This window comes from Cucurbita pepo, chromosome 1 (genome assembly GCF_057944985.1).
Source record: "Cucurbita pepo subsp. pepo isolate OVF chromosome 1, ASM5794498v1, whole genome shotgun sequence".
NCBI classification, from domain to species: Eukaryota; Viridiplantae; Streptophyta; class Magnoliopsida; order Cucurbitales; family Cucurbitaceae; genus Cucurbita; species Cucurbita pepo.
Genome location: NC_141798.1, coordinates 391,544 through 413,278, shown reverse-complemented (window position 1 = coordinate 413,278; position 21,735 = coordinate 391,544). Strand labels below are relative to the sequence as shown.

Genomic DNA, 21,735 nt, shown 5'->3' with positions numbered 1-21,735 from the left:
TTATGAGTGTTTGCGTGTGTACATATTTGCACTTATTAGGCAACAGAGGGATGTGGGCTACGATCGCCATGAAGGTGAAGGCATGCTGGCCGTTGGATTGTCGCCATCGGACGGCTAAGCTTTTTTTTTTCTTTTCAATTTAGAGTTTAAACAATTCCAATATAGCCTCTCACATTTAACTATTTTGGAATAATTTTTTTTTTCACTTTTCTTTTAATTATTTAAGCATATTTCAATTAATTTAGTCGTATGATATTAATAAAAAAATTATATATTCGAATCAGTCCAAACGTGACTAATTAAAAATTTTGAAGATATATTTGATATTTATTATTTTTTTAAATAAAAAATTAAGTTTTTTTTTTTTAAAAAAAAAAAATTCAAATTTTTGCTTACTAGAAATTTAGAGGAGAAGGTATGAATTTTTTCTTGGTTATTTTCTTGCTCTAAATTTCTATAAGCTCAATAAGAATTACGGCATAAATATTAATTTTAATATTTACCAATTGATAGGGGCAAAAATGGGAATTTTGTAATTTGAAGGACTAAATGGTAACTTACTAAAATACTAGGATTAAGTTGAAAACAACCCAAAAAATTTGTTATTTGGAAGAAATGTGAATGGTTCTTTCCGGTCGTGTGGGGCCGAGAAGTAAAGGTGGTTTACATTGACACGTGGCGACTCATGGGGCGCAGCGAGTCATTGACCGCCGAAAAAGGCGCGAGATTTTAGGACGTGGCATTTCCTTTTGACATGCGGCCGGATTTTTTGCGGTTGGATCTTAATTAGCTATTATTAATTATTAGTTTATATTGTCGGTCTATGTACCTAAGAATAGTTGAAGTAAAATAAATAAAATAAAATAAAACACGTGTTAAATAGAAATTTAAAAGTAAGTATATATAACAATTGAGATGATGTGAGGTTTTAAAAATAATAATAAATTATCAGAAAATTAGAAAATGAAAAAAACATAACTTAAAAAAAAATTCTAATACTTGCGACTTTTAAAAAGAGCATCAACATCTTCGAGCTTTATTAAAAAAAAAATTATCGCTAATATAAATAAGAAATTCTATTTACCTCTTCTATCGTATATTAATAGTAAAAGTATTTTTTAACATTTTAAAAAATATATTTTTTAAATATTAATGAAATTTTATAAAGTTTAAAATATTTTAAAGATGTTTATAGAATAAAGTATTAATTAATTAATTAATTTTTTTAAGTTTAATAATACTTTATTTAAGAATATTATTAAAAGTTTTTAGAGAATGAGAAGTTTATATTCGTTTTATTAATTTAGCCAATTTATTATGTATTTTAACTTTTGAAATTGGACCTTTGACTTACCTGCTTTAATTTATACCCTTTACCCAAATTAGCTATTTTACCTATTAATTTTTAACAAAAAGCAATATATTTTTTACGTGAAAAATGTAATATAAAATATTTGCTAATTTCAACCATATCTATCAATAAATAAATTAACGATAAAATAATACAAAAATGTTTATTATACTAATTTTCAAACAAAAAAAAAAATTGAATTATTAATTTTATTATTATTCTTAATTTCCCATTTTTTGTTTATTACCTAAATTTCTACCCACACAAAATTAATTTCTTCGATTTATTTGTAAATGATACGTGGCTTTATGAAGGCATTGAAAAAAGTTTTTTTTGGTATAAAATAAATTATAATATTGCACGTTTAACATATCCCTTGAACTTAAATAAAAAACATATTTAATAGAATTTTAAACATGAAAGTGACTAGCTCGAGAATGTGGCGAGAATCTCACCTCACATCAAATTTGAAATAACTAAGTAAGAAATGAGGTGTGTAATTAGCTAACCAGTGATGGAGACTAGTGGAGATCTACCTTAAATAGTGGGAGATTCCCTGTTTAGATGGAGACTAAATAAGACTGGAGGCATAGATTATATTTAATATAAATATAAATATATTTTCAAATAGAAATTTTCTAAATTATACTTAATGTGTGGCTTTCAAATATTACATTAATTTAGAAAATAATGGAGGTAACTAAAGAGGAATATTGCATAAAAAAAAAAAAAAAAAGGAAAAAGAAAAAACCTAAAACCCTGTTTTTCCAACACGAGCAAATTCATGTTTACGGTCTATGGGAATATTAAGAACAATACATGAAGTATCTAAGCTTCCAAATTCAGTGGCCCGCCCCTTATTCTTCAGGGGAGTCTGAATAGATAAATCTACTAGGGCCAGAGAGATTTAACTGTGTAGAAGAAGCACTAGCGGCGGCGGCGGAGGATTTGCAGTGAAACAAGAGTAATATGGAGAAGGCAGAGTCGGAGAGAAAGGTAGAGGAATCTGTGGAAGAAGATGATCAGGTTGTAAATCCATGGCAAGTTTCGGCTAAAGATGGAGGAAAAATCGATTACGATAAGCTAATTGACAAATTCGGCTGCCAGAGGCTCGACCAGTCTCTCGTTGACCGAGTCCAGCGCCTTACTTCTCGTCCTCCCCATGTCTTCCTTCGCCGCGGCGTCTTCTTTGCCCATCGGTTTCTCTCTTTCTCTGTCTCTCTCGACATTTATTTTTTCTTTTCAGTTCGACAAATTGTGCTTAACTTTATTTTACTCTCTCAGGGACTTCGAAGAAATTTTGAATGCGTACGAGAGGGGGGAGAAATTCTACTTGTATACTGGAAGAGGACCTTCGTCTGAAGCATTGCATTTGGGGCATCTCGTTCCTTTTATGTTTACCAAGTGTGTTTCAGTTTCTAATGCTTTGGCCTTTATAAGTATATACGTATTTATTTAAACTACTTGAATTGCGAATGCTGTCTATTTCCTGGGGCAATTGACTGGTAAACTTTACGAGGGTGGATGATGATACTATGGATTTCGTGTCTTTTTGAACAATGGCATGAAAATCCATTTGAGTTTTGTGTGACATTTCACGTTTCTTAATTGATTGTGCTTTAACTTGAGTTTTTGGATTACGAGGTCCATTTTTTTTTTATCCATGTTCTAAGTATAGGTGTTGGATGCTTTTGTAGATATTTGCAAGATGCATTTAAGGTGCCCCTTGTGATACAACTCACTGACGACGAGAAATGCATGTGGAAAAATCTTTCTGTGGAAGAGAGCCAGAGACTTGCTCGTGAGAATGCAAAAGACATCATTGCTTGTGGTTTTGATATTTCCAAAACCTTTATCTTCTCTGATTTTGATTACGTTGGTGGGTGAGTATGATATGAGCGAACTCATCTTTTATAAGAGAAGAAACATCTAACAGTCATTGAGTTTGAACTGGCGGAATGTCTTATACATATTTCTAGGAGTGATTTATATGCTCGCTACATGGAGTTGTTTATGATTTTACAAGTGTAAATTTGTTGTTAGATTCAAAAGATTGAAGTGTTTACACTTCCTAACTTGGTTTATTCTGCGAGTTATTTCACAGTGCTTTTTATAAGAACATGGTGAAAGTTGCCAAATGTGTTACATACAATAAGGTACTCACTTATAATCTAATCGTCTTTGGTATTTTTCATTTTTAAGATTTCTTTATTAATATTATTATTACTATTTTGCTTATTTTGATACATTCTTTTGCTAGGTTGTTGGTATTTTCGGGTTTACTGGTGAAGATCATATTGGAAAAGTTAGTTTTCCACCAGTGCAGGTATGTGCCGCAACTTATAATGGGAGTAATGAGTAATTCTTATTGAATTCTATTTTTTTGTCACTACATTAATTTTATATCAGAATGGTCTCATATCCAATCCAATTTATGATCCTTTTTATTTGAGATGAATTACTTTGATCATGCACTCTCTTTGTATCTCTCATGCAATAGGTGCATTGTATATACTTAAGATTTTGAATGAAATAGTTTATAATGAACTTCTCTAAAATGAAACTTATTTGTCGCGTGCCCAATAACTCCATTTCTATGAAGAAATGACTCAGATACGCAAGTGTTTCATCTTAAGAAGAAAACTTGTTAGTACAAAACAAAAAGAATAGCCGATTGGCATAGATCATAAGTATCATATAAAATTTTCCAGAGAGTGCCAAGATAAACTATAAATCTCAATAAGTCAAAGGACTCGTTGAGTTACATTACATTCAAATTAAATGAACTGGAACCTTACCACTGCAACATAAATTACAAAAACAACCAGAGCACTCTTTATACCACAAATCACAAAAACAGTAACAGCACTCTATATACAGTAAGTTACGAGAAAACTAAAAGTGGAAATCATTTTTTGTTGATCTTCTTGAATTTTTCTCCCTCTGCATCATTATGACAGCATTACTACATTGTCTATGGAATTAATCATTTTTTTTTTTCTTTCATCATCATCCCAATCTGATGCAGGCAGTTCCTTCATTTCCGAGTTCATTTCCACATCTTTTCTCTGGCAAGGATGATCTTCGGTGCTTAGTACCTTGTGCTATTGATCAGGTATTGTTGATTGTTTCTCCTAGCACAGGTATTGTTCACCTTGTTAAATAGCATGCACCATGTTGTTGTAGTAATTATATAGTCTGGGTTGGTATTTTATTTATTTGGTCTGTGATTAAAATTTTCTCTAATTATGTGATTTTTTTGGTTGATTCTCCAGGATCCTTATTTTCGAATGACAAGGGATGTTGCTCCTCGCTTAGGTTATCATAAACCTGCACTGATCGAATCTTCTTTCTTTCCTGCTCTGCAGGTAACACCATAATTCTTTTGTTTCATCATGTTAAATTTACCATTCAATATTGATTAATTTATAGAATCTTTTTAGAACACAAGAAAAAATGATTATGAACACGGTTGATATATCACTTGCCAGAATACATGGGCTTCGGTTTAGACTTGTGAATGATGTTTTTGATTGCACGACTATATGTTAGAGTTGTCATGGTCATAGATGTTTTATTTATTTTTCTTGTACCCATTTATTTCTTCTTAAAAAGTTTGGTGCGTACTCAAAGTTTTGCATCCCTAGTTTTATAAAAAGTATAGCACCTGCAATTTTGTTTGGTTAAGATCCCTGATGGTTCTTGTTTGCATAATATGTGTGTTGTGCAATTACTTTCTTATTATGTCAGTGTTTGATCTGCAGGGCGAGACAGGAAAGATGTCCGCTAGTGATCCAAATTCTGCAATATATGTGACTGATTCCGCAAAGGAAATAAAAAACAAGGTCCAGATTCTTTATCTTATAATTTGTTTTCTATTGAAATAGTTCAATTTGTCTCTGAAGCTTACTTTAAGATGTAGAAATTGGGTTGGGTGTCCATGTTTTTCTAATTTTTTTTTTTTTTTTTTTTGGGGGGGGGGGTAATGAAATAATATAGTTACCTAAGGAAAATGTTTCCAAGAAAAGTGTATGAGATATGCTCTAGCCTCGAAAATAGGGGAAAATTACAAGTATGCTCTCCTTCTAGGTTACCCAGAAGTTGTAAGCATTTGTCCAAACAACACACATAAATTGATAATTCTGCACTTCATTTTCGTTTTTAATAGAGTTCCTAACTCACTAGGTTAGGTGTACTCTTCTTGTTCACCCCCTTCTTTTTGTCTGTAATGACTTGTTTCATTACTAGGCTTTTTCTACTACTATTTAGCCCCAAGAAAGTAGAAATATGAATTATCTCACCCTCCCTAATAAGAGCACATAATATGAAGCTACGTTATAATTTTAAAAGTTCCACTCTCCAGTTTTTTGTGATATTGCTAATTTATTTTTATGTCTGGCAATTTTATTATTTGTGATGATAGTAGCATGTATTGTGTAGTTCTCTAGTTATGTGTAGTAGTGATTCTTAAATTTGTATGGCTATATGCTGACATTCTCTTGTTTGTTAACTGGGAAAGTATGCCCATTTCATCCAATACTCTTGCAATGGCATTAATTTTTATTTACGTTTGCCATTGGGGATTATGTTTATTATACAGGTAAACAGATATGCATTCTCCGGTGGCCAAGATTCTATAGAGAAGCACAGATTATATGGAGCAAATCTCGAGGTACAAATTATTTCATTTATTGTTGTCCCATAAAGTTAACATTTAAAAAAAGAAAAAGAAAAAACAATGCTGTATTAAATTTTACACATGATCCACGCAAGGAAATAGACTGATTTTATTGTCTTTAGTCTTTCTATTCATTTTAAGCTTAATGTATTAGTTTGCAATTAAGCACTGTTGACATATAGACCAAGATACAACATGGTACAGAATTACTATTATCTGGATAGGTTCTTATCGTGCATATCACCAAAAGGATTTTATAATTATTCCTCTTTGGTTTCTTCAAATTGGAATGCCCTTTTTACATCCTTGAAATTTCCATATCTGTTTAATTTATTTATTTGCAAATGAAATCTTTGTTTCTTATCATAAAAGGTATTTAAAAGAAGTTTTGATGTTGTTCAAAGTTCAAATGCGTGCTATGCATGGATACATTCTTGTTATGCCCCCCCTGCTTCCAAGAGTCTAGCCAACATTCAAGTTGGGTGTCTGAAGAAAATAGGAACTTGAAAATTAAGATTGCAAATTTCTAATGTGGTTTTTATCAATTGTACTATAAACCATACAGGTAGATATACCCATCAAATATTTGAACTTTTTCCTTGATGATGATGCTGAACTTGAACACATAACAAAGGTGAGATCTCTCATTCTATGGAGTTGGAATTTTATGCCTCCTTTTTCATCTTTACAGAGGCTTGGCATGAGTAAAGAGCCTTTAGAAAAATAAAATAATTTTTAACATATTATTTTTCTCTTCAGGAGTATGGTGCTGGACGCATGCTAACAGGTGAAGTGAAGCAGCGCCTAATACAAGTATTGACTGAAATGGTAGAAAGACATCGTAGAGCTCGGGCTTCTGTGACAGATGAGGTAAGTTTGTTGCATTATTTGTGTGAGGCATATTCATCCTCAAGTAGCCCTTTATCCTCTGCTCATGCCATCATAGTTATAAGCTCATAAGCTTCCGCCTGCTTATAGTTGTTGCATCTCCTTTCAGATGGTGGATGCGTTTATGGCAGTCAGACCCCTCCCTAATATGTTTGACTGAAGTAGTCGACATTCTTCGAACCGCTATTTATCATGGACCTGCATTGGATGCGACACGAAAGGGTGGGGGTTCATGTCTCTCGCTCGACCCACCAGTCGGATTGATTGTCTTAACTCGAACCATTTTTGAACACGAGGGTTTTTTCTTTTCCAACATAAACTTTCTATAGCCTATATTTATCCAAATTTTATATTGTTAGGGAAGCTATTGTTAACATAAACTTTCTATAGACCAATTAAAACCTTTACAAGAAATCTAAATTTGAGAACTAAAAAAAAGCACGAGGGAGACTTGAATAAAAATAAAATATTTTGAAAGAAAAACACAAACGTTTTGATAAGAAGTGATCGGTGCCGTTGAAAAGCAATGGAAAGACGATGGATTTGATGCCAACCGTTGAATTTCTTATTTTATTTTATTTTTCTTTTTATTGCCCACATTTGCCTCGACATTGACTATTTAGCCCATAGATCTTGACCATAACGTTCTTTTTTTCTTTTTGCCTCGTATGAATAATATGTTTTTTCTCTCTCTCTCTCTCTAAAAATATTGTTTCTCACTATTTTTAGTACGGCCTCTTTAGTTCTAACATGACAATTTAACTAATTTTGATTTTGAAAAAAAATATATTTAAAATGTGATTTTCCAACTTTTAAAAATTAATTATTTTAAAATTATTCCTAAATAGAAAATTTTGGGAGCCCACCTAATGAAACAGTCATATATATATATTTTGGTGCAACCTTAGGGCTAGGGCCAAGACTTTATATTGTCATTTTCATTATATGTTCATCTACTTTTCAAAGGATTAAGATTTAATGCTTACGGAAGTGGACTTGGACTAGTTCTAGGTGTCTCGACTTCTTTATAGAGACACCTCGACTTCTATTTGTTTGGTTCCATATGAATATAATCTAGGTACTGATTCAACAAGTTCACGTAAATATAATTTTAAAATTAAAAATATATCTGTTTGGTTATTAAAAATGTATCTAATAGAATGTTAAACTTTCTCTTCTGTGTCTAATATCATTAGTCATTCAACATGTTTGAATATCCACTCACTTTCTAGGCACAAATCTGAAAGTTTAAAAATATTATAATTTTATTTTTTGAAAAACATTATTTTCATCTTCAAATATTCATACGTTTATACTTTTTGTAGTTGATTTATTGACTCCAATATATGTCTTAGTACACGTTTACGAACCTACATTATAATTTTCTAAACAATACCCGTCAAAATGGTCAAAGATTAAAAATAAAATAAAATAATATAAGCTAAAAGTCAAAAAAATGAGAGAGGTTATAAATTTGATTTAGGAAGAAAAAAAAAAACAGGCAAGCTGAAATATGGATTCAAACTAAAAGACTTTGACTAAGTATTTTTCAATAAATAAATAATTTAAATAAAGAAAGAAAAAAAAAGAATTATACACAACTTAGTCATAAATACTATAAAATATGAATGAATCATAAAATAAAAGCATGGGTTATACATTAATAATAATGTCAGTGGGGCCATGCATTAAATACGTTGTGTTTGATTTTTCTACCTACAAGACTACATCTAAAGACCAAGTCTATTAAAAGCAAATGAATAATAATAATAAAAAAAAACTAATTAAAATGTTCTATTTAATTCTTTTCGCTTTTAATTTTTATTTATTTTAGTTATATCGTAAGGTTATAATTCTTTAATACGAGCGTAAGGTTATATTTCAAGAAATTTAGTTATTGTTAAAATTACGATTCTAAAGAAAAGAAAAATAATAATATTTAAAAAATATAAGAATTAAAATAATAATATTTAAAAATATAAGGGTTAAAATGAAAAATTTTGGTTTGTTTTTTTTATTTATTATTATTAAATAAAGAGGCCTCATGCCTAAAAGCTTCAATTTTGACACATGTTTTACACAATAATTATGCTGATTTACTTTGTTCTTCACAAAAATGATTACCTCAACAACCAAAGTTGTTCAAACATCTCCTAATTTCCCATGTGAATTTTGTTTTGCTTTTCAATCTTTTGAAACGTTTTGGCACTATGGTTGAATCGACCTCTGATCTTAAAGAGAGATTCATATGATTGTGTACGTACTCTTAAATAAGTTTTTATCGAGCAAACGTTGATATGTTTTCAAGAGTATACACTATATGCATTGAGGTAATACAAGAGAAGTACGTATACACTACGAGCTCGTTCAAGAAGTCTCGTATTTCTACGCAAGATGCATTAGCATGAAAACCGACCTATTTAAGTTTATGAGCGGTTGTTTTATGTCTAAAATACCCTCCTTTTGTTTTAGTGTTTACAACAACAAAATGGTCATGAATTCAAAAGGGTCTTTTGATACCCTTAAAGTCCAATGAATCAATACATTCTAACCTATCCCTGTGAAGATTATTCAATAGTTTCAACAACTCAGTTGCTTTCTCCTTTGTCCATTCACTACAACCAACTTGCAACAACAACAATAGCTTTTGAAACGCTCCCACTTGAAGTGCTTCTACTTTAACCCTTCCATCTTCTTCTTCTTCTTCACTCTCATGCTTTACAAGCTTCCAAACAATCGACACCGATAACTCCGTCGCTAAATCCGAAACTCGAAGTATCTTTTTCACTATCACGGGCATCGTCAACGCGTGCGCGTACGCCTCTTCTCTTCCTTCTTTGCTCTCGCAAATCCCATCGAACGCTCCCAACGCCCTCTCGCAAACGCTTCTCTCGGCGTCGACGAGCGTTTCGAGTAGCAAAGAGACAAACCCCATTTCTAAAAGGGCTTTTGTGAATCTTTGTGGATTGGAAGATGAAGCTATGATGTGATATGTTATGAAAAGTGAGGCTTTTTTTGATGATGAACAAATGGGCTCTTTTATGAGCTTCACTAATCCCTCTAATGCTCCTTGGATTTCACCTAATTTTGTTGCTTTTTGTGGGTATGATGAAATGATTTCTTTCAATATCAAAATTGAATTTCTTCTTCTTGATAAATCTCCTCCTTTCATGAACAACACGAGGGCTTGCAATGAAGCTTTTGATTTGAGGTTTTTAATGGATTCTTCTTGGAGAGGGAACATGATTGCCATGGCTGATATCATTTCTTCTAAAATCTCTATGCTTTTCTCCAATGGTTCTTGTTTTGACAACGCTTGGAATGCTGATGATATCACATGGCTTGCTCCATTGCCCATAATGCATTTCTTGTTCCTTTCACTTTCTTTTGCCAACATCTTGATCTTCTCGACCGACGACTTACATCCGTCGCCATCCCCCCGCCGTGCTGCAGCGGTAATCTTCTCGAGAATGTCCCCAATCTGCACGGGACTCACCGGAACCCTCGGCGTCGGAATTCTCTCGACCCCGTAATCCTTGTTTTCAACACACCAATCTTGAATCATTTTCCTTATGTTATGATTTGGAATGGAATCAAGGGTTTGTAATGGCTGGTTGGTGATGGGGCAGCTGAAATTCCCTCCTTCTATCCATGTCTCAATACTAGCACGATCATATGTGATTCCAGTAGACAAAGTCACTGGATCTTTCATCATGTCCAGCGAAATTGGACACCGGAAATGGCTCGGGATCGTCAGCTCTCTCATGTCACTGCCGGTGCCCCTCGCTGTTCGCCGGGTGGCCCTCCGTCGTCTCCAAGAGGAAATCATGGTGAAAAGAAGAGATGGAATTGTGTTAAAGAGAAAAATGAGAGGAGATTGAGAGAGAGGGGGGAGTTTATATGTGAATGGAGATTATAAAAATTAGGATGAAGAAAGAGAGAGAGATTAATAGAAGTTTGAATGTTGACCAAATTAGAGAGGAAAAAGAAAGGGAAGTTTGAAATGGTAAAAAGAGTTTTATTTTATTTTATTTATTTATTTATTTATTTATGAAATAATTGTTAAGAGAGAGAAAGAGAAAGGGTCCGAATGGATGAAAGACTTTAAGGATTTTCAAAAAATCAAAGGTTTGACGTAAAAGGAGATGACCGTCCACATAACCTCTGGTCGGTGGCTCTTTTCGCTGACTCTCACTACTAATATTGCTTTCTCAATTCTATATCTCCCATGCTTAAAATCCCCTCCAATTCTTTATAATATATATATATAAAAGGTGGGTGGGACGGGAATTGGAGCGGGGTCAAGAGAGGATGAGAAATATAATCTTTATCCTCAAACCCGTTTAGCTAATGAAAAGAAATCTCTTATCGATCTCTTTCTCATTCCCGATTTAGATGGACATCATCCTTCTCTCATTAGAACTGGGTCCAAATAGATTATAACTCTTAATTTGTTCACCTAACCAATTACAACTATCCTAAAAAATCTATAATCTAACTTGAATGTTGGGTTAGAAAGAACAATAACTTGACTAAGGGGAAGAAATTGTTTCAATAACGTTTTTTATAGGGTGGAATCATCAAATATGTATCGAAATATATTATAAATTGAATTATAAATTTGATGTTAAGAAGAAAAATGTTTGACTATAATGTTTTAATCTTATATTAAGAAGTTTGAATTTGAAGAATGTTGTGTGTTAGGTTAATGAGAAAATAGAAAAAATGGTAAAACAAAGGCGCAATCTGAAACAAAGGCATCTACGCGCTATAGACGCGCAGTTTGAATCCGCGGCTTTCATTTGTTGGGCACTAAATTCGGCTTTCCCTTTATCACACCAAAAATATGTATCTTATATGTTCCAGGATGACCCACAGATACCCTATTTAAACCAACAATTCAGAAACAAACCAAAATGACTTCAAACATTAATTCCAAAATTTTCCTTCAAACAACAGATCTAAATGCAAAATTATGCTCTAAGTTAAGACTCGAGAGACATCCTCCTATGATATCATTCATAGTAATAAGAAACACTTTTTGTAATTGTACCCCGATGATCTGCAATGGATAGAACAAACTACAGTAACATCTCAGCAATCTGAACGGCATTAAGCGCGGCGCCCTTTCGTATTTGATCACCACAGATGAAGATATCCAACCTACATACAGACGAGTCCCGTTAGTTTGTCTCATTTAACTTTTTCAATCAGGAAAATAAACAGAGAGCTATGAAACAGGTTGTGGATGGATGAGTCAGTCTAACCCTTTATTTCCATCTAGTGAAATATCCTGTCGGATCCTCCCAACTGCAACGTCGTCTTTGTTCGATACCTTCAGCGGTGTCGGAAATTGGTTGGCGGCCCGGTCGTCAATAATGACAACTCCAGGAGCATTTTTTAGAATCTCTCTAGCTGCGTCCTGCATAATATAGATATGATATAAGCATAATGAAATTACAACTTCTATAGAGAAGAAGAGGGATTCTGGGTTGATCTACTGATACATGATGTTCGAAATTTGAAGTAATATTACACCGTCTATGACCTCTCCCTAGTAGACTCGTTTTTAAAACCATGAGGCTAATAGCGTATGTAACAGGCCAAAGCAGAGAACATTTGTTAACGGTGGACTAGGATCGTTACAGTTTATCTTTCATCCAACAAGTAAAATTCTCGATTGATTTACGCATCAGGAGTGTGGGTTAAGGAACCAACATTGAGTAAACAAATTCGAGGGAAGAGAGAACACAAAATTTGGCCATGAACATATGCTACAAATTCTATAGAAACTAACTAGCATCGTAATCAATCAAAGAGTTTCTGATACAGTGAATTTCAAAACGTGTTCAGTTCATCCTTGAAAGCATTGGAGCTCATCTCCAAACATCCCAAGCCATTACCTTCAAGACTACCCCTTGGGGGTCCTAACATGATATTTTCACAACTATGGTGGATTTCCGTTCCCCACTCGCAAGTCTGAGAAAAGACACTTCGTTTTCTTTTTATTATAAGAAACCTAGTTTTCATTAAGAACAATGAGAGAAAATACAAGGGCATCCAAAAAAAACAAGCCCACCGATGGAGCCATCAACAAAAAGCACTTCAAAATCATTACCTTCTCAACCAAAAATACTATGCAATCAATAGAATCTCAAGCAGCATATGCAGTAGTATTATAGTACTGATCAAAACAATATTATCAAAATAAAATCTTACCTCATCAAGGGGATTCTCAAATTGAAGATTCACACTCTCAGCATGCGCACGCATGACAGGAACTCGAATACAAGTGGCAGTAACTTTAACATTTGCATCGCTCTTGAGGGGAATAAAGCAGTCAGTCAGTGTAAGAAAGGATTCCATTTACCAATTTCCAAAGGAGAAAAAATTCACAAAAAGGTAATGCAAGTAAGGGTCAGGTCAGGATGTAAGTGGCATCCATATTTCACAAATCAACACTTACCCAAATTTTCCGAGTCTCTTTTACTAATTTCATTTCCTCTTCATTGTATCCATTTGAAAGAACAGATGCATTGTGGGAGAACAAATTGAAAGCATACTGCACCAAGTAGAAGAAGCTAAGAAAATTGCTACAGAAACTTGACCCTCAAAAAAGACACATAAAAGAAACTGACCTGATCCCTAAATATATTACAGGTTGGTGGTTTTCCTTCCAGAACCTTCAGAAAAGGGAAGAAACGAAAAATAGTTTACAGCCATTGGAATGGACTAAATAGAACATCCAAAAGATAAGATGACGAGTAAAATACAATCCAAATTATGAGATAGATTAAGAAAAAGAAAAAAACCTCACGAGTTTGTTGCACAAGCTCTTCCATGGCAGCTGCACCAGCACCACTAGCTGCTTGATACGTACTAACAACCATGCGTAACACCTGCCATTTTCAATAGCAATCAATCAATCCAACATTAAGGGTGAGCTTGAATTGACACTTGGAACTTCTTAAGAATTCCATAGTATTTGGTTAAATAAGATAAATCCATTTAAAAAATACTAAAACCGCTAAAAGAAACACTAAAATGCCTCATCCCTAAGAACATTGAGCTTTCTTCTAGTCTGCTATACAATATTTTCTAATCTTAACATTTAAATGCTTGTAAAAGAAGCATTTCTAGAAGTGCTTCCACTTGATAGCAATATTAAGGGAACATAGCTTGCGTACCGTTACCAAAAATGTAAACAGACAAAAGAAATGAAATAGTCGACCTCAAAACCTTAGCGTAACGATGCAGAGGAGTGACCGCCATCAAGCAAATGATGGTAGAACAATTGGGATTAGCAATCAAAGCGCCCTTGCCGGTCCCGACCTTAATCCCCTTCATGGCGTCGGGATTAACCTCCGGAATAACAAGTGGCACATTCTCATCCATCCGAAAGGCAGAGCTATTATCAACCACAATCGTCCCCTTCTCAACGGCGAGCGGTCCAAACTTCTTGCTGATGGATCCCCCAGCGCTGAAGAGAGCAATGTCGACACCGTCGAAGCTATCCGCAGTGAGCTCCTCAACAATATGCTCTTCGCCATGGAAGTGAACGGACTTTCCAGCGGAGCGCTTGGAGGCCAGCATCTTGATTGAGCTATAAGGAAAGCCGCGATCGGAAAGGACGGAGAGAAATTCCTGGCCGACAGCGCCAGTGACACCGACGACAGCAAGAGAGGGTCCGTTCTCTTGATACGCCATGCGAACAAGTCTAGAGATGCGCCTTGGTTTAGGTTGAGGAGAAACAGGGGAGAAGAAGAAGGTGGTTCGTGAAGAAGCTAGCGCCGCCATTGTAGAGACAGAAAAAGCTTCAACGGAGCTGAGGCGGCCGGGGAACCCACAGAGTATCAGTGAAAACTGGAAGTGTGCCTGGTTTAGGGGTGTTATTATTTATAAGGCCCACGAATAAGAAGTCTTCCTCGAATCAGATGCGCCGAATAAGATGCTTACTCAATAAATAAATATTATATTAATATAAAATATTTTTAAATTTACTTTTTTTTTCTCCCAAAAATATATTCTTAAAACTTTTAAAACCCTTCCATATATTAAAAAATATACTTACCATTTTCTTTTATAAATTTAAATAGTATTCTTAAAATACCCACCTTTTAAATTTTTTAGAAATTTTAATATATCTCTACGTCGGTACTATATTTAAAAAGTATTTAATTAGTACCTTTAACTGTGTTAAAAAAATTTATCTGTACCTCATAGATCATTTTTAAGTTTTTTATTTTTTATTTTTTATTTTTTTAAAGTTAAAAGGGTATTAACATTTTTTTTATTTATTAACATTGTCAAAAAAAAAATTTCAATATATATATATACCATCAATCTACGATAGAAATAGAAAACGTCTTTGAGATATGAATATTTGGTCGCCTCGTTTAGGCACTCTTTCAGATGGGCTTGGGTTTTGCAATTTGAGCCAATGTCAATAGGGCCCAATGGTCCATTTAGCTGCCTCATAATTCTCATTTAGCTCGTCTTAAACTCTTGCTTTAGTAAGTATATATAATCAAATTAAAAGAAAAATAGTATAGATGAATATAAAAATGGTAAGTAAGTAATGTAAGTTCTAAAGTTTTATGTCTAGTTTTATTTCATACTTCATACTTCAATACCATGATCGGAGATCTTAAATTTTCTAGAAACACTAGCCACCAGGCTCTATTAGCTCTTTAATTTGCATTTATTTTGCGTCTTTATAGGGATAGATCGATTATCTTTATATCAAATAGTCGACAAATTAAAAGTCACAATCATGTTTTGTTGTAGGCCAGGCAAGATAGACTTATCCGTACTCAATGGGTCCGCTCAAGTAAATATGGATGCTAAGTTAGAGAATCTTTACCTAACTTTAACATTATGGAAGACTTAAAATTTTGCACAACCCTCTCTCTATTATCTGGGCTTTAATTACATTCAAATGAAATTACTATTTCGAATATGTTGAGCATCTTCTCAATAAATCTAAAAATTTAAGTTGCTTGGTTTTAATGATTCAGGCATCCAAGTGAGGAAGAACAGCATCTTGAAGAGCAATAAACTTTGCCTTTCCACCGTACTCTTCTGGCAATACTTCTTCTCCAACTTCCTCTATCATACTTCTTCTTTCTTCTTCATTGCTCACAATTAAAATCTGAAAATCATCGTTTATGCATGCATATATATATAAATAATGTTACGTATAAGATTAAATGTAAGATTTTAATTTTTTCATATTCTATATTCTATTCATGACATTTTATTCTTTTGTTTCAACTTTTGCCTATTTTTTAACTATAAAAGATGGGGGGGATTCTACTTTAAATTTTAAACATACTTATTTTATGTAGTCAAACAAATTTAATGCTTTATTTTAGTTTCTGAATCAAAATAAAAATGTATTTTAAAATTAGCATAGTATTATAATAATTTTGTCTGGTCCTTTATACGTGTTGTTGTCTTAACAAACTTGGAGCTAAGTGGCAGCTTAATACCTATGGAGGTTTTGTAAGAAAGGAAGAGGTAACAACCAACCAACAAAAGAAATAGATGGGAGGGGCGTAATAAGACCCTAAAGCTTTGAGATGACTTGTCTGAAACAGACGTAACACCCACCCAAAAACTTCAAATACCCCCATAAAACTCAAACCTCAAACGGGTCCATTTTCATTAAATTTTTTCACAATTTGTAAGGAGGAGTTCTATATTAGTTAATTAAAGAAATGATCCCGAGTAAAAAAATATATCTACATGTCAAGGAAAGTTTATGCTTAAAGGAGACAATATCATACCATTTTTAAAAGTCATGATTTCTAATCTGACTCTCTCCTATCAAGGGAATGGAATTGGATGTTTGATATAGGAGGTGGGGACGAACCCGAGTGAGTGAGACAAAAGAATTGGGTACAAAGTGGAAAAATGAAGGGCCTTTGAAGCATATAAGTAAAATGTTTTTATGATTATTATTTTTTTTTTTTAGTGGTAAGACATATAAAGTGAAAGTTGGAAGAAATTAATATTGGAAATGAAAAGAAGGAAGGGAAGGGAAGGGCTTACGTTTTTGAGCGTTGCAGGGTCCACGAAACGAGAAACCATTCTCCAAATGCTAACGAAAAACCATGGCATGTTTAAAATGAAGCATTTACCCAAGCGTTCTGGGTAGTAATTCTGCAACATTTTTTTTTATATGCACACTAAAACGTTTCAATGTACTATTAAATCCACAAGGACTTGAAATTTATTTAAATATGATTTACCTGTAGAAATTGAAACCCTGTTATGAGTCCACGCATATCAACATTCTTGTATGAGATTTGGTGAAGATCGACAATAGCAATCCACTTTTCGTTTCCAATTTCTTTTCCTTTGCTACCACTGTTCACATATGCAAATCCTTAAGTTTTTTTATCTTTACTTAACTTTCAAAATCCATTTGTTTTCCAAAAAAAACTACATTAATAAAAACATTCTTTAATTTTTTTTAGTATCTAAAAATTTTAAAAATTTTAATAATACCCATCAATTAAAAAAAATATCAAAAATACTTTAAACTTTCAAATATACTGTTAATTTTGGATAGAAATGGTTCATGGTTTATACTTTTCTTGAAGAGAACTGTTTCAAAAATACCTTCAATTTTCAAAATTGTTTCAATTATACCTTTAAATTTTCAAAACTTGTGTTAATAATTTTTTTTTTAAAACTTTAAAAACATTTTTAAACTTTTTTGAAAATTTTCAAAAGAATTATTACCTTGTATTACATTTCAAAAATACTAATAAATTTCCAAAACTAATATTAAAAAGTTTTGAGATAATTTATGCGGTTTTGGAGACTATTACCATATATTGACAAGAATAAAAGTGAAAGGTATGAATGAAACTTTTTAAAGCTTAATGAGTATTATGGAGTATTTTTATTAATTTAGCTAATTAAAAAATTATTTCAAAAAACAACTAAAAAAATTAGATTCAATTATCTAGAAGTAGTTAATGATATATTTAAAATCCTGTATAAATGATCTAGAAGTAGTTAATGTTTAAAAACCTATATAAATAATTTGTAAAAAGATGAAAATAACGATAAATTTTTAAAATGCATTTTTTATTCATGATTAAAATTGAGTAGGTCACCTTGCAATGACCTTGTCCAAGAGATGAACCAGGAATTCTGCATAGAACAGAGAGAGGAGTGTGAATTAGATTCAGGCAAACAAATAATCAAAACATTCACAATCTATTTTTGTTTAAACTTGAAGAAAAGAACTCCAAATAATTTCAAAATTACAATTAGAAGAAAAGAAGAAGAAGAAGAACGAAATCAGAACACTAACTCTTGAACTGGAGTGGATCCTTGGAAGAAAAATGGCGTTTAGCCATAACAATCATCACAGCCAGTCCTGTCTTGGACAATCCCTGCAAGAAAATCTTCTTAGCCTCCAACTCCTCCTTCACCTCCGATTCACAAATAAAACCCTTCGGAACCACCGCATCTCTCCATTTCCGCCATTGTACGAACATCTTCGCTCCTTTCGAAGGCTCCATAGACCTCGCGATCAAGAATCTCATCATCGTCGCATCGCAGTACTCCTGTCGAAACACTCACAGAGTCAGAAATCCATCAGCTAATCGAACGAAAAAACGAATAGATCAGGATTTTGATTTCTTGTTACTTGTGTGTTGATGCCTGATTTCTCGACGGCTTTCCTCATCTGGATTAGCGCATTGGCGCGAGAATCCTCCATCTCGGAATCCGTGGAGGTAAGGTGAATCGACGTCGGCGACGGGCAGAGGTTAGGTGATGAGATCAGGCGTGGAACCGAATTGAGGACGAACTGATAGGAGAATGCAGAGAGTGTGAGAGAGGGAATAAATGAGTTGGAAGAGAGGTGAGGAGGAGAGTTTCTGGTGCAGTCGTAGCTATGGTCCCTGGTCTATTTTGCTGATATATATATATATTCCAATTTTTGTAGAAATAAAAAATAACAATAATAAATTTTAACTCCCAATTTCTCAATTTATTTTAAATTTTATTTTTTAATTAATTTATACTAATTCACCCACTAATACTTTTATTTTATAAAATTATCTCAATTTTTAGTCTCATGGCAATATTTTTTAATATTAATCAGACTAATAATTAATAATTTAGTACTTATACATAGTTTCACATATAACCAAGATAATAATAATAATAACAATAGTGTTTCACCTAGAGTTTTGTAAATAGTGTATAATTTTGTCCTTTATTTATGAATTAATAAAGAGGTTGCGGGCTAAGTTTGACAAGGAGGGCCAAATTTAACCTTTAATTTTGGGTAATATATAAATATAATATAGAAAAGTTATGTCCTAAACCATACTAACAAGATGAAGTTTAATATATTACTGGAGTTGAGGAATTAATTTGATTTAGTTCAATTTAACTTTATTTTTACTGTTTTTTTAACGAATTTCAACGAAGGTAATATTGAATACATTATATTATACGTTAGGTATGATTTATATATACATTAGTTTAACATATGTAAAAGTAATTATATAGTATTTGAAATTTAATTTATAATAATTTAATTTATAAATTTTAATTGGGTGAATTTTCAAATTTGAAATTTTAATAAAGAAAAATTATAATTTAATTATCTTATATAAAACTTAATAGAAAGCTCCAAATAACTACTTTCAAATCTCCAAATAACTACTTACAGCTCATCATCAATGCACCTCAATCATAAGACAGTTATTTTGTATTTTAAAATTTTAATTTTATATTTTCAATTAATTTTAAAATAGACACTTTAAAGGGAAGGTAAAGGTAAAATATATGGTTTTTATTTTATTTATTTTTATTTCCTTCAAATAAATGATGCAATTAATGTTATTAATTGCACATTAAATGAAGTAGATGGAGGAGTTGGGGCGGATGAGAGACAACTTGACAACATTTATGTCTATTTCTTTCCCTCTTAAGTTAACCTCAGATCTTATATCGATTAATGAAGAGGACGAATATCAGTGAAGACACTGGTCTTGGGTGGATTGTAATATCTCACGTCGGTAGAAGAGAGGAACTAAATATTCTTTATAAGAGCGTGAAAATCTCTTACCAACCGACGCATGTTAAAACCTTGAATGAGAAACCCAAAAAAGACAATATTTTATAGTAATAAACTTAGCCGGTTACACTTGTTAAGTTAGATATAAAAGTTTAATACTTCGAGAAGGGTTTATGGTTAAGTGAATAAGAGGTGAGTATGATGGTTATTCAAAGTGGTTGAGATAAGGTAGAGGGTTGTAGTCATGAATGACTTGAAGAAGTTAGACCTAACCACGAACATACGTACTCTGGTCGAGTAAACACGTTTTCTTGAGCTATTCTTTTGTCCATGCTATGACGTTGTACATTACCACATGATGTGCATATGATATTATTAGATGCGTCGGTCCAACCATAAAAAATGTGTGTGGAGCAGATACGATACGTCTATAACTATTTTCCTTCACTCATTGTATATCGTGTCCTATGGAGAGTGTTTGAGACATTTTTCGAGAGGATCTTGATTAAGAACTCATAAACTTGCACATCTTTTAATGGAAGTTCAGGATTTTAATTAATGCAACTTTGGTTCATCGAGTTTTGAAGTTGTTTTACTTTATTCCATTCATTTTTTTTTTGTTCTCGTACTTTCAAAACCTTTGTGTTTTTTTCTGTGATAGTTTAGTTTTATTTACCAAACTTAATTTTATAAGAATTTTAGTAAAATTATTGTTGCCAAATAAAATGAAAATGAAAACAATAAAATAGTCATTTTTTTAAATGGTTTACAATAAATTTTGTTTCGAAGTTAATAACGTCATAGAAATCAACCAAACTAAACAAATTAAAAAACTAATTTGACTGGTTATCAAAATGTTACGACAGGTTTGTTGAAATTACACCTAATCTTATGTGCTTGTGCAGGTGACGTGTTTTGATGTGTTACGAACAAATTAAGATTATAATGTAAAGTTTAAAATAGAAATTAGACAATTTCCTCATTAGTCTTAAGATATAAAAGAAATTAATAATAATTTAATTAGTCATTGGTAACAATTTAAATTATATATTTTAATTCTATAAAATATATATTTTATACTTTGAAAGTTTTAGTTAAAATTAAATATTTATTTTTATTAAATAAGGATTTAATCTATAAAATCTAAATTCCACTAATGGTCGTTTTTATAGCTATTTAGTTTTTTTTATTTATAAAAAATTGTAGCTTTTCGCAACGAATTTATTATGTTTTTAGCATTTGAGTTAGGAATTTCAATAGTAAAAAAAATAAAAATAAAAAAATAAAAAAGAACAGAAAAATAAGTTTTTAAAAGGGCACATGTATGAGCATGAGAAAGGCATGTGGCAGATGGTGGGACCACACAGGCATGTCAGAAGGAATTCTGTTCCCGAAGAAAATATCTTATCTAACGAGTTTGATGGTGACGTGGCACTTTCGTAGTCGCCTCTAAAATGTCAGATATTTTCTACCTCCAAATATCATTCCCACGCGTGTTCCCCACTCTCTCTTACGTGGACTCTCACTCCTTTCTTTCACCCCTCTTTTTTATCCTTAATTACGTTATTGCCATTTCTTTTTTACGAACATATACATCTATTTAATGTGTAATGCCTTTAATTATATTTAGTTAAATATTCTATTGTAATAAATATATAAATAAATAATTATATATTTATTTAGTTCATTTTTATTGATCGAAATATATCAAATTAAAGTAATTAAATATAGTTACTAAAAGTATCAACCAATTAATAGTACTTATAA

At 32.3% G+C, this 21,735-nt stretch overlaps 3 protein-coding genes and 1 pseudogene across 3 annotated transcripts; 1 reads left to right on the top strand and 3 right to left on the bottom strand.

Annotated features, from left to right (window-relative positions):
• The first annotated feature begins 2,151 nt into the window (after positions 1–2,151).
• LOC111807397 (tryptophan--tRNA ligase, cytoplasmic) lies at positions 2,152–7,280 on the top strand. Its single transcript, XM_023693111.2, has 12 exons — positions 2,152–2,550; positions 2,636–2,755; positions 3,049–3,234; positions 3,456–3,507; positions 3,612–3,677; positions 4,380–4,466; positions 4,627–4,719; positions 5,116–5,196; positions 5,952–6,023; positions 6,595–6,663; positions 6,789–6,899; positions 7,027–7,280. The coding sequence occupies exons 1-12, from the start codon at positions 2,321–2,323 to the stop codon at positions 7,075–7,077; spliced, it is 1,218 nt and encodes a 405-aa protein (XP_023548879.1). The 5' UTR covers positions 2,152–2,320; the 3' UTR covers positions 7,078–7,280.
• Positions 7,281–9,412: 2,132 nt separating this feature from the next.
• LOC111777398 (U-box domain-containing protein 21 pseudogene) lies at positions 9,413–10,804 on the bottom strand (annotated as a pseudogene).
• Positions 10,805–11,734: 930 nt separating this feature from the next.
• LOC111781535 (uncharacterized) lies at positions 11,735–14,810 on the bottom strand. Its single transcript, XM_023662191.2, has 7 exons — positions 14,157–14,810; positions 13,730–13,816; positions 13,556–13,600; positions 13,384–13,479; positions 13,137–13,238; positions 12,185–12,339; positions 11,735–12,080 (listed from the first exon to the last, which is right to left on the bottom strand). Exons 1-7 carry the CDS (start codon positions 14,712–14,714, stop codon positions 11,999–12,001), a joined length of 1,125 nt encoding a protein of 374 aa, XP_023517959.1. The 5' UTR covers positions 14,715–14,810; the 3' UTR covers positions 11,735–11,998.
• An 872-nt stretch (positions 14,811–15,682) lies between these two features.
• On the bottom strand, positions 15,683–18,838 carry LOC111798411 (sec14 cytosolic factor). The gene is made up of 6 exons (XM_023681536.2): positions 18,586–18,838; positions 18,247–18,502; positions 18,047–18,083; positions 17,171–17,288; positions 16,971–17,081; positions 15,683–16,068 (listed from the first exon to the last, which is right to left on the bottom strand). The coding sequence occupies exons 1-6, from the start codon at positions 18,655–18,657 to the stop codon at positions 15,931–15,933; spliced, it is 732 nt and encodes a 243-aa protein (XP_023537304.2). The 5' UTR covers positions 18,658–18,838; the 3' UTR covers positions 15,683–15,930.
• Between the last annotated feature and the right edge of the window lie 2,897 nt (positions 18,839–21,735).

What these genes read in the sequence shown, in the direction of transcription:
- LOC111781535 (XM_023662191.2), bottom strand. Translation starts at nt 14,714, where the DNA reads ATGGCGGCGCTAGCTTCTTCACGAACCACCTTCTTCTTCTCCCCTGTT. An exon ending in CTCTGCATCGTTACGCTAAG is followed by an intron (nt 13,817 to 14,156) that starts GTTTTGAGGTCG and finishes TGAAAATGGCAG; the next exon opens with GTGTTACGCATGGTTGTTAG. An exon ending in GTAATATATTTAGGGATCAG is followed by an intron (nt 13,480 to 13,555) that starts GTCAGTTTCTTT and finishes TACTTGGTGCAG; the next exon opens with TATGCTTTCAATTTGTTCTC.
- LOC111798411 (XM_023681536.2), bottom strand. Translation starts at nt 18,657, where the DNA reads ATGGAGGATTCTCGCGCCAATGCGCTAATCCAGATGAGGAAAGCCGTC. An exon ending in AATCAGGCATCAACACACAA is followed by an intron (nt 18,503 to 18,585) that starts GTAACAAGAAAT and finishes GTGTTTCGACAG; the next exon opens with GAGTACTGCGATGCGACGAT. An exon ending in GGATCCACTCCAGTTCAAGA is followed by an intron (nt 18,084 to 18,246) that starts GTTAGTGTTCTG and finishes TGTTCTATGCAG; the next exon opens with AATTCCTGGTTCATCTCTTG.
- LOC111807397 (XM_023693111.2), top strand. Translation starts at nt 2,321, where the DNA reads ATGGAGAAGGCAGAGTCGGAGAGAAAGGTAGAGGAATCTGTGGAAGAA. An exon ending in GATTTTGATTACGTTGGTGG is followed by an intron (nt 3,235 to 3,455) that starts GTGAGTATGATA and finishes GTTATTTCACAG; the next exon opens with TGCTTTTTATAAGAACATGG. An exon ending in TTAGTTTTCCACCAGTGCAG is followed by an intron (nt 3,678 to 4,379) that starts GTATGTGCCGCA and finishes AATCTGATGCAG; the next exon opens with GCAGTTCCTTCATTTCCGAG.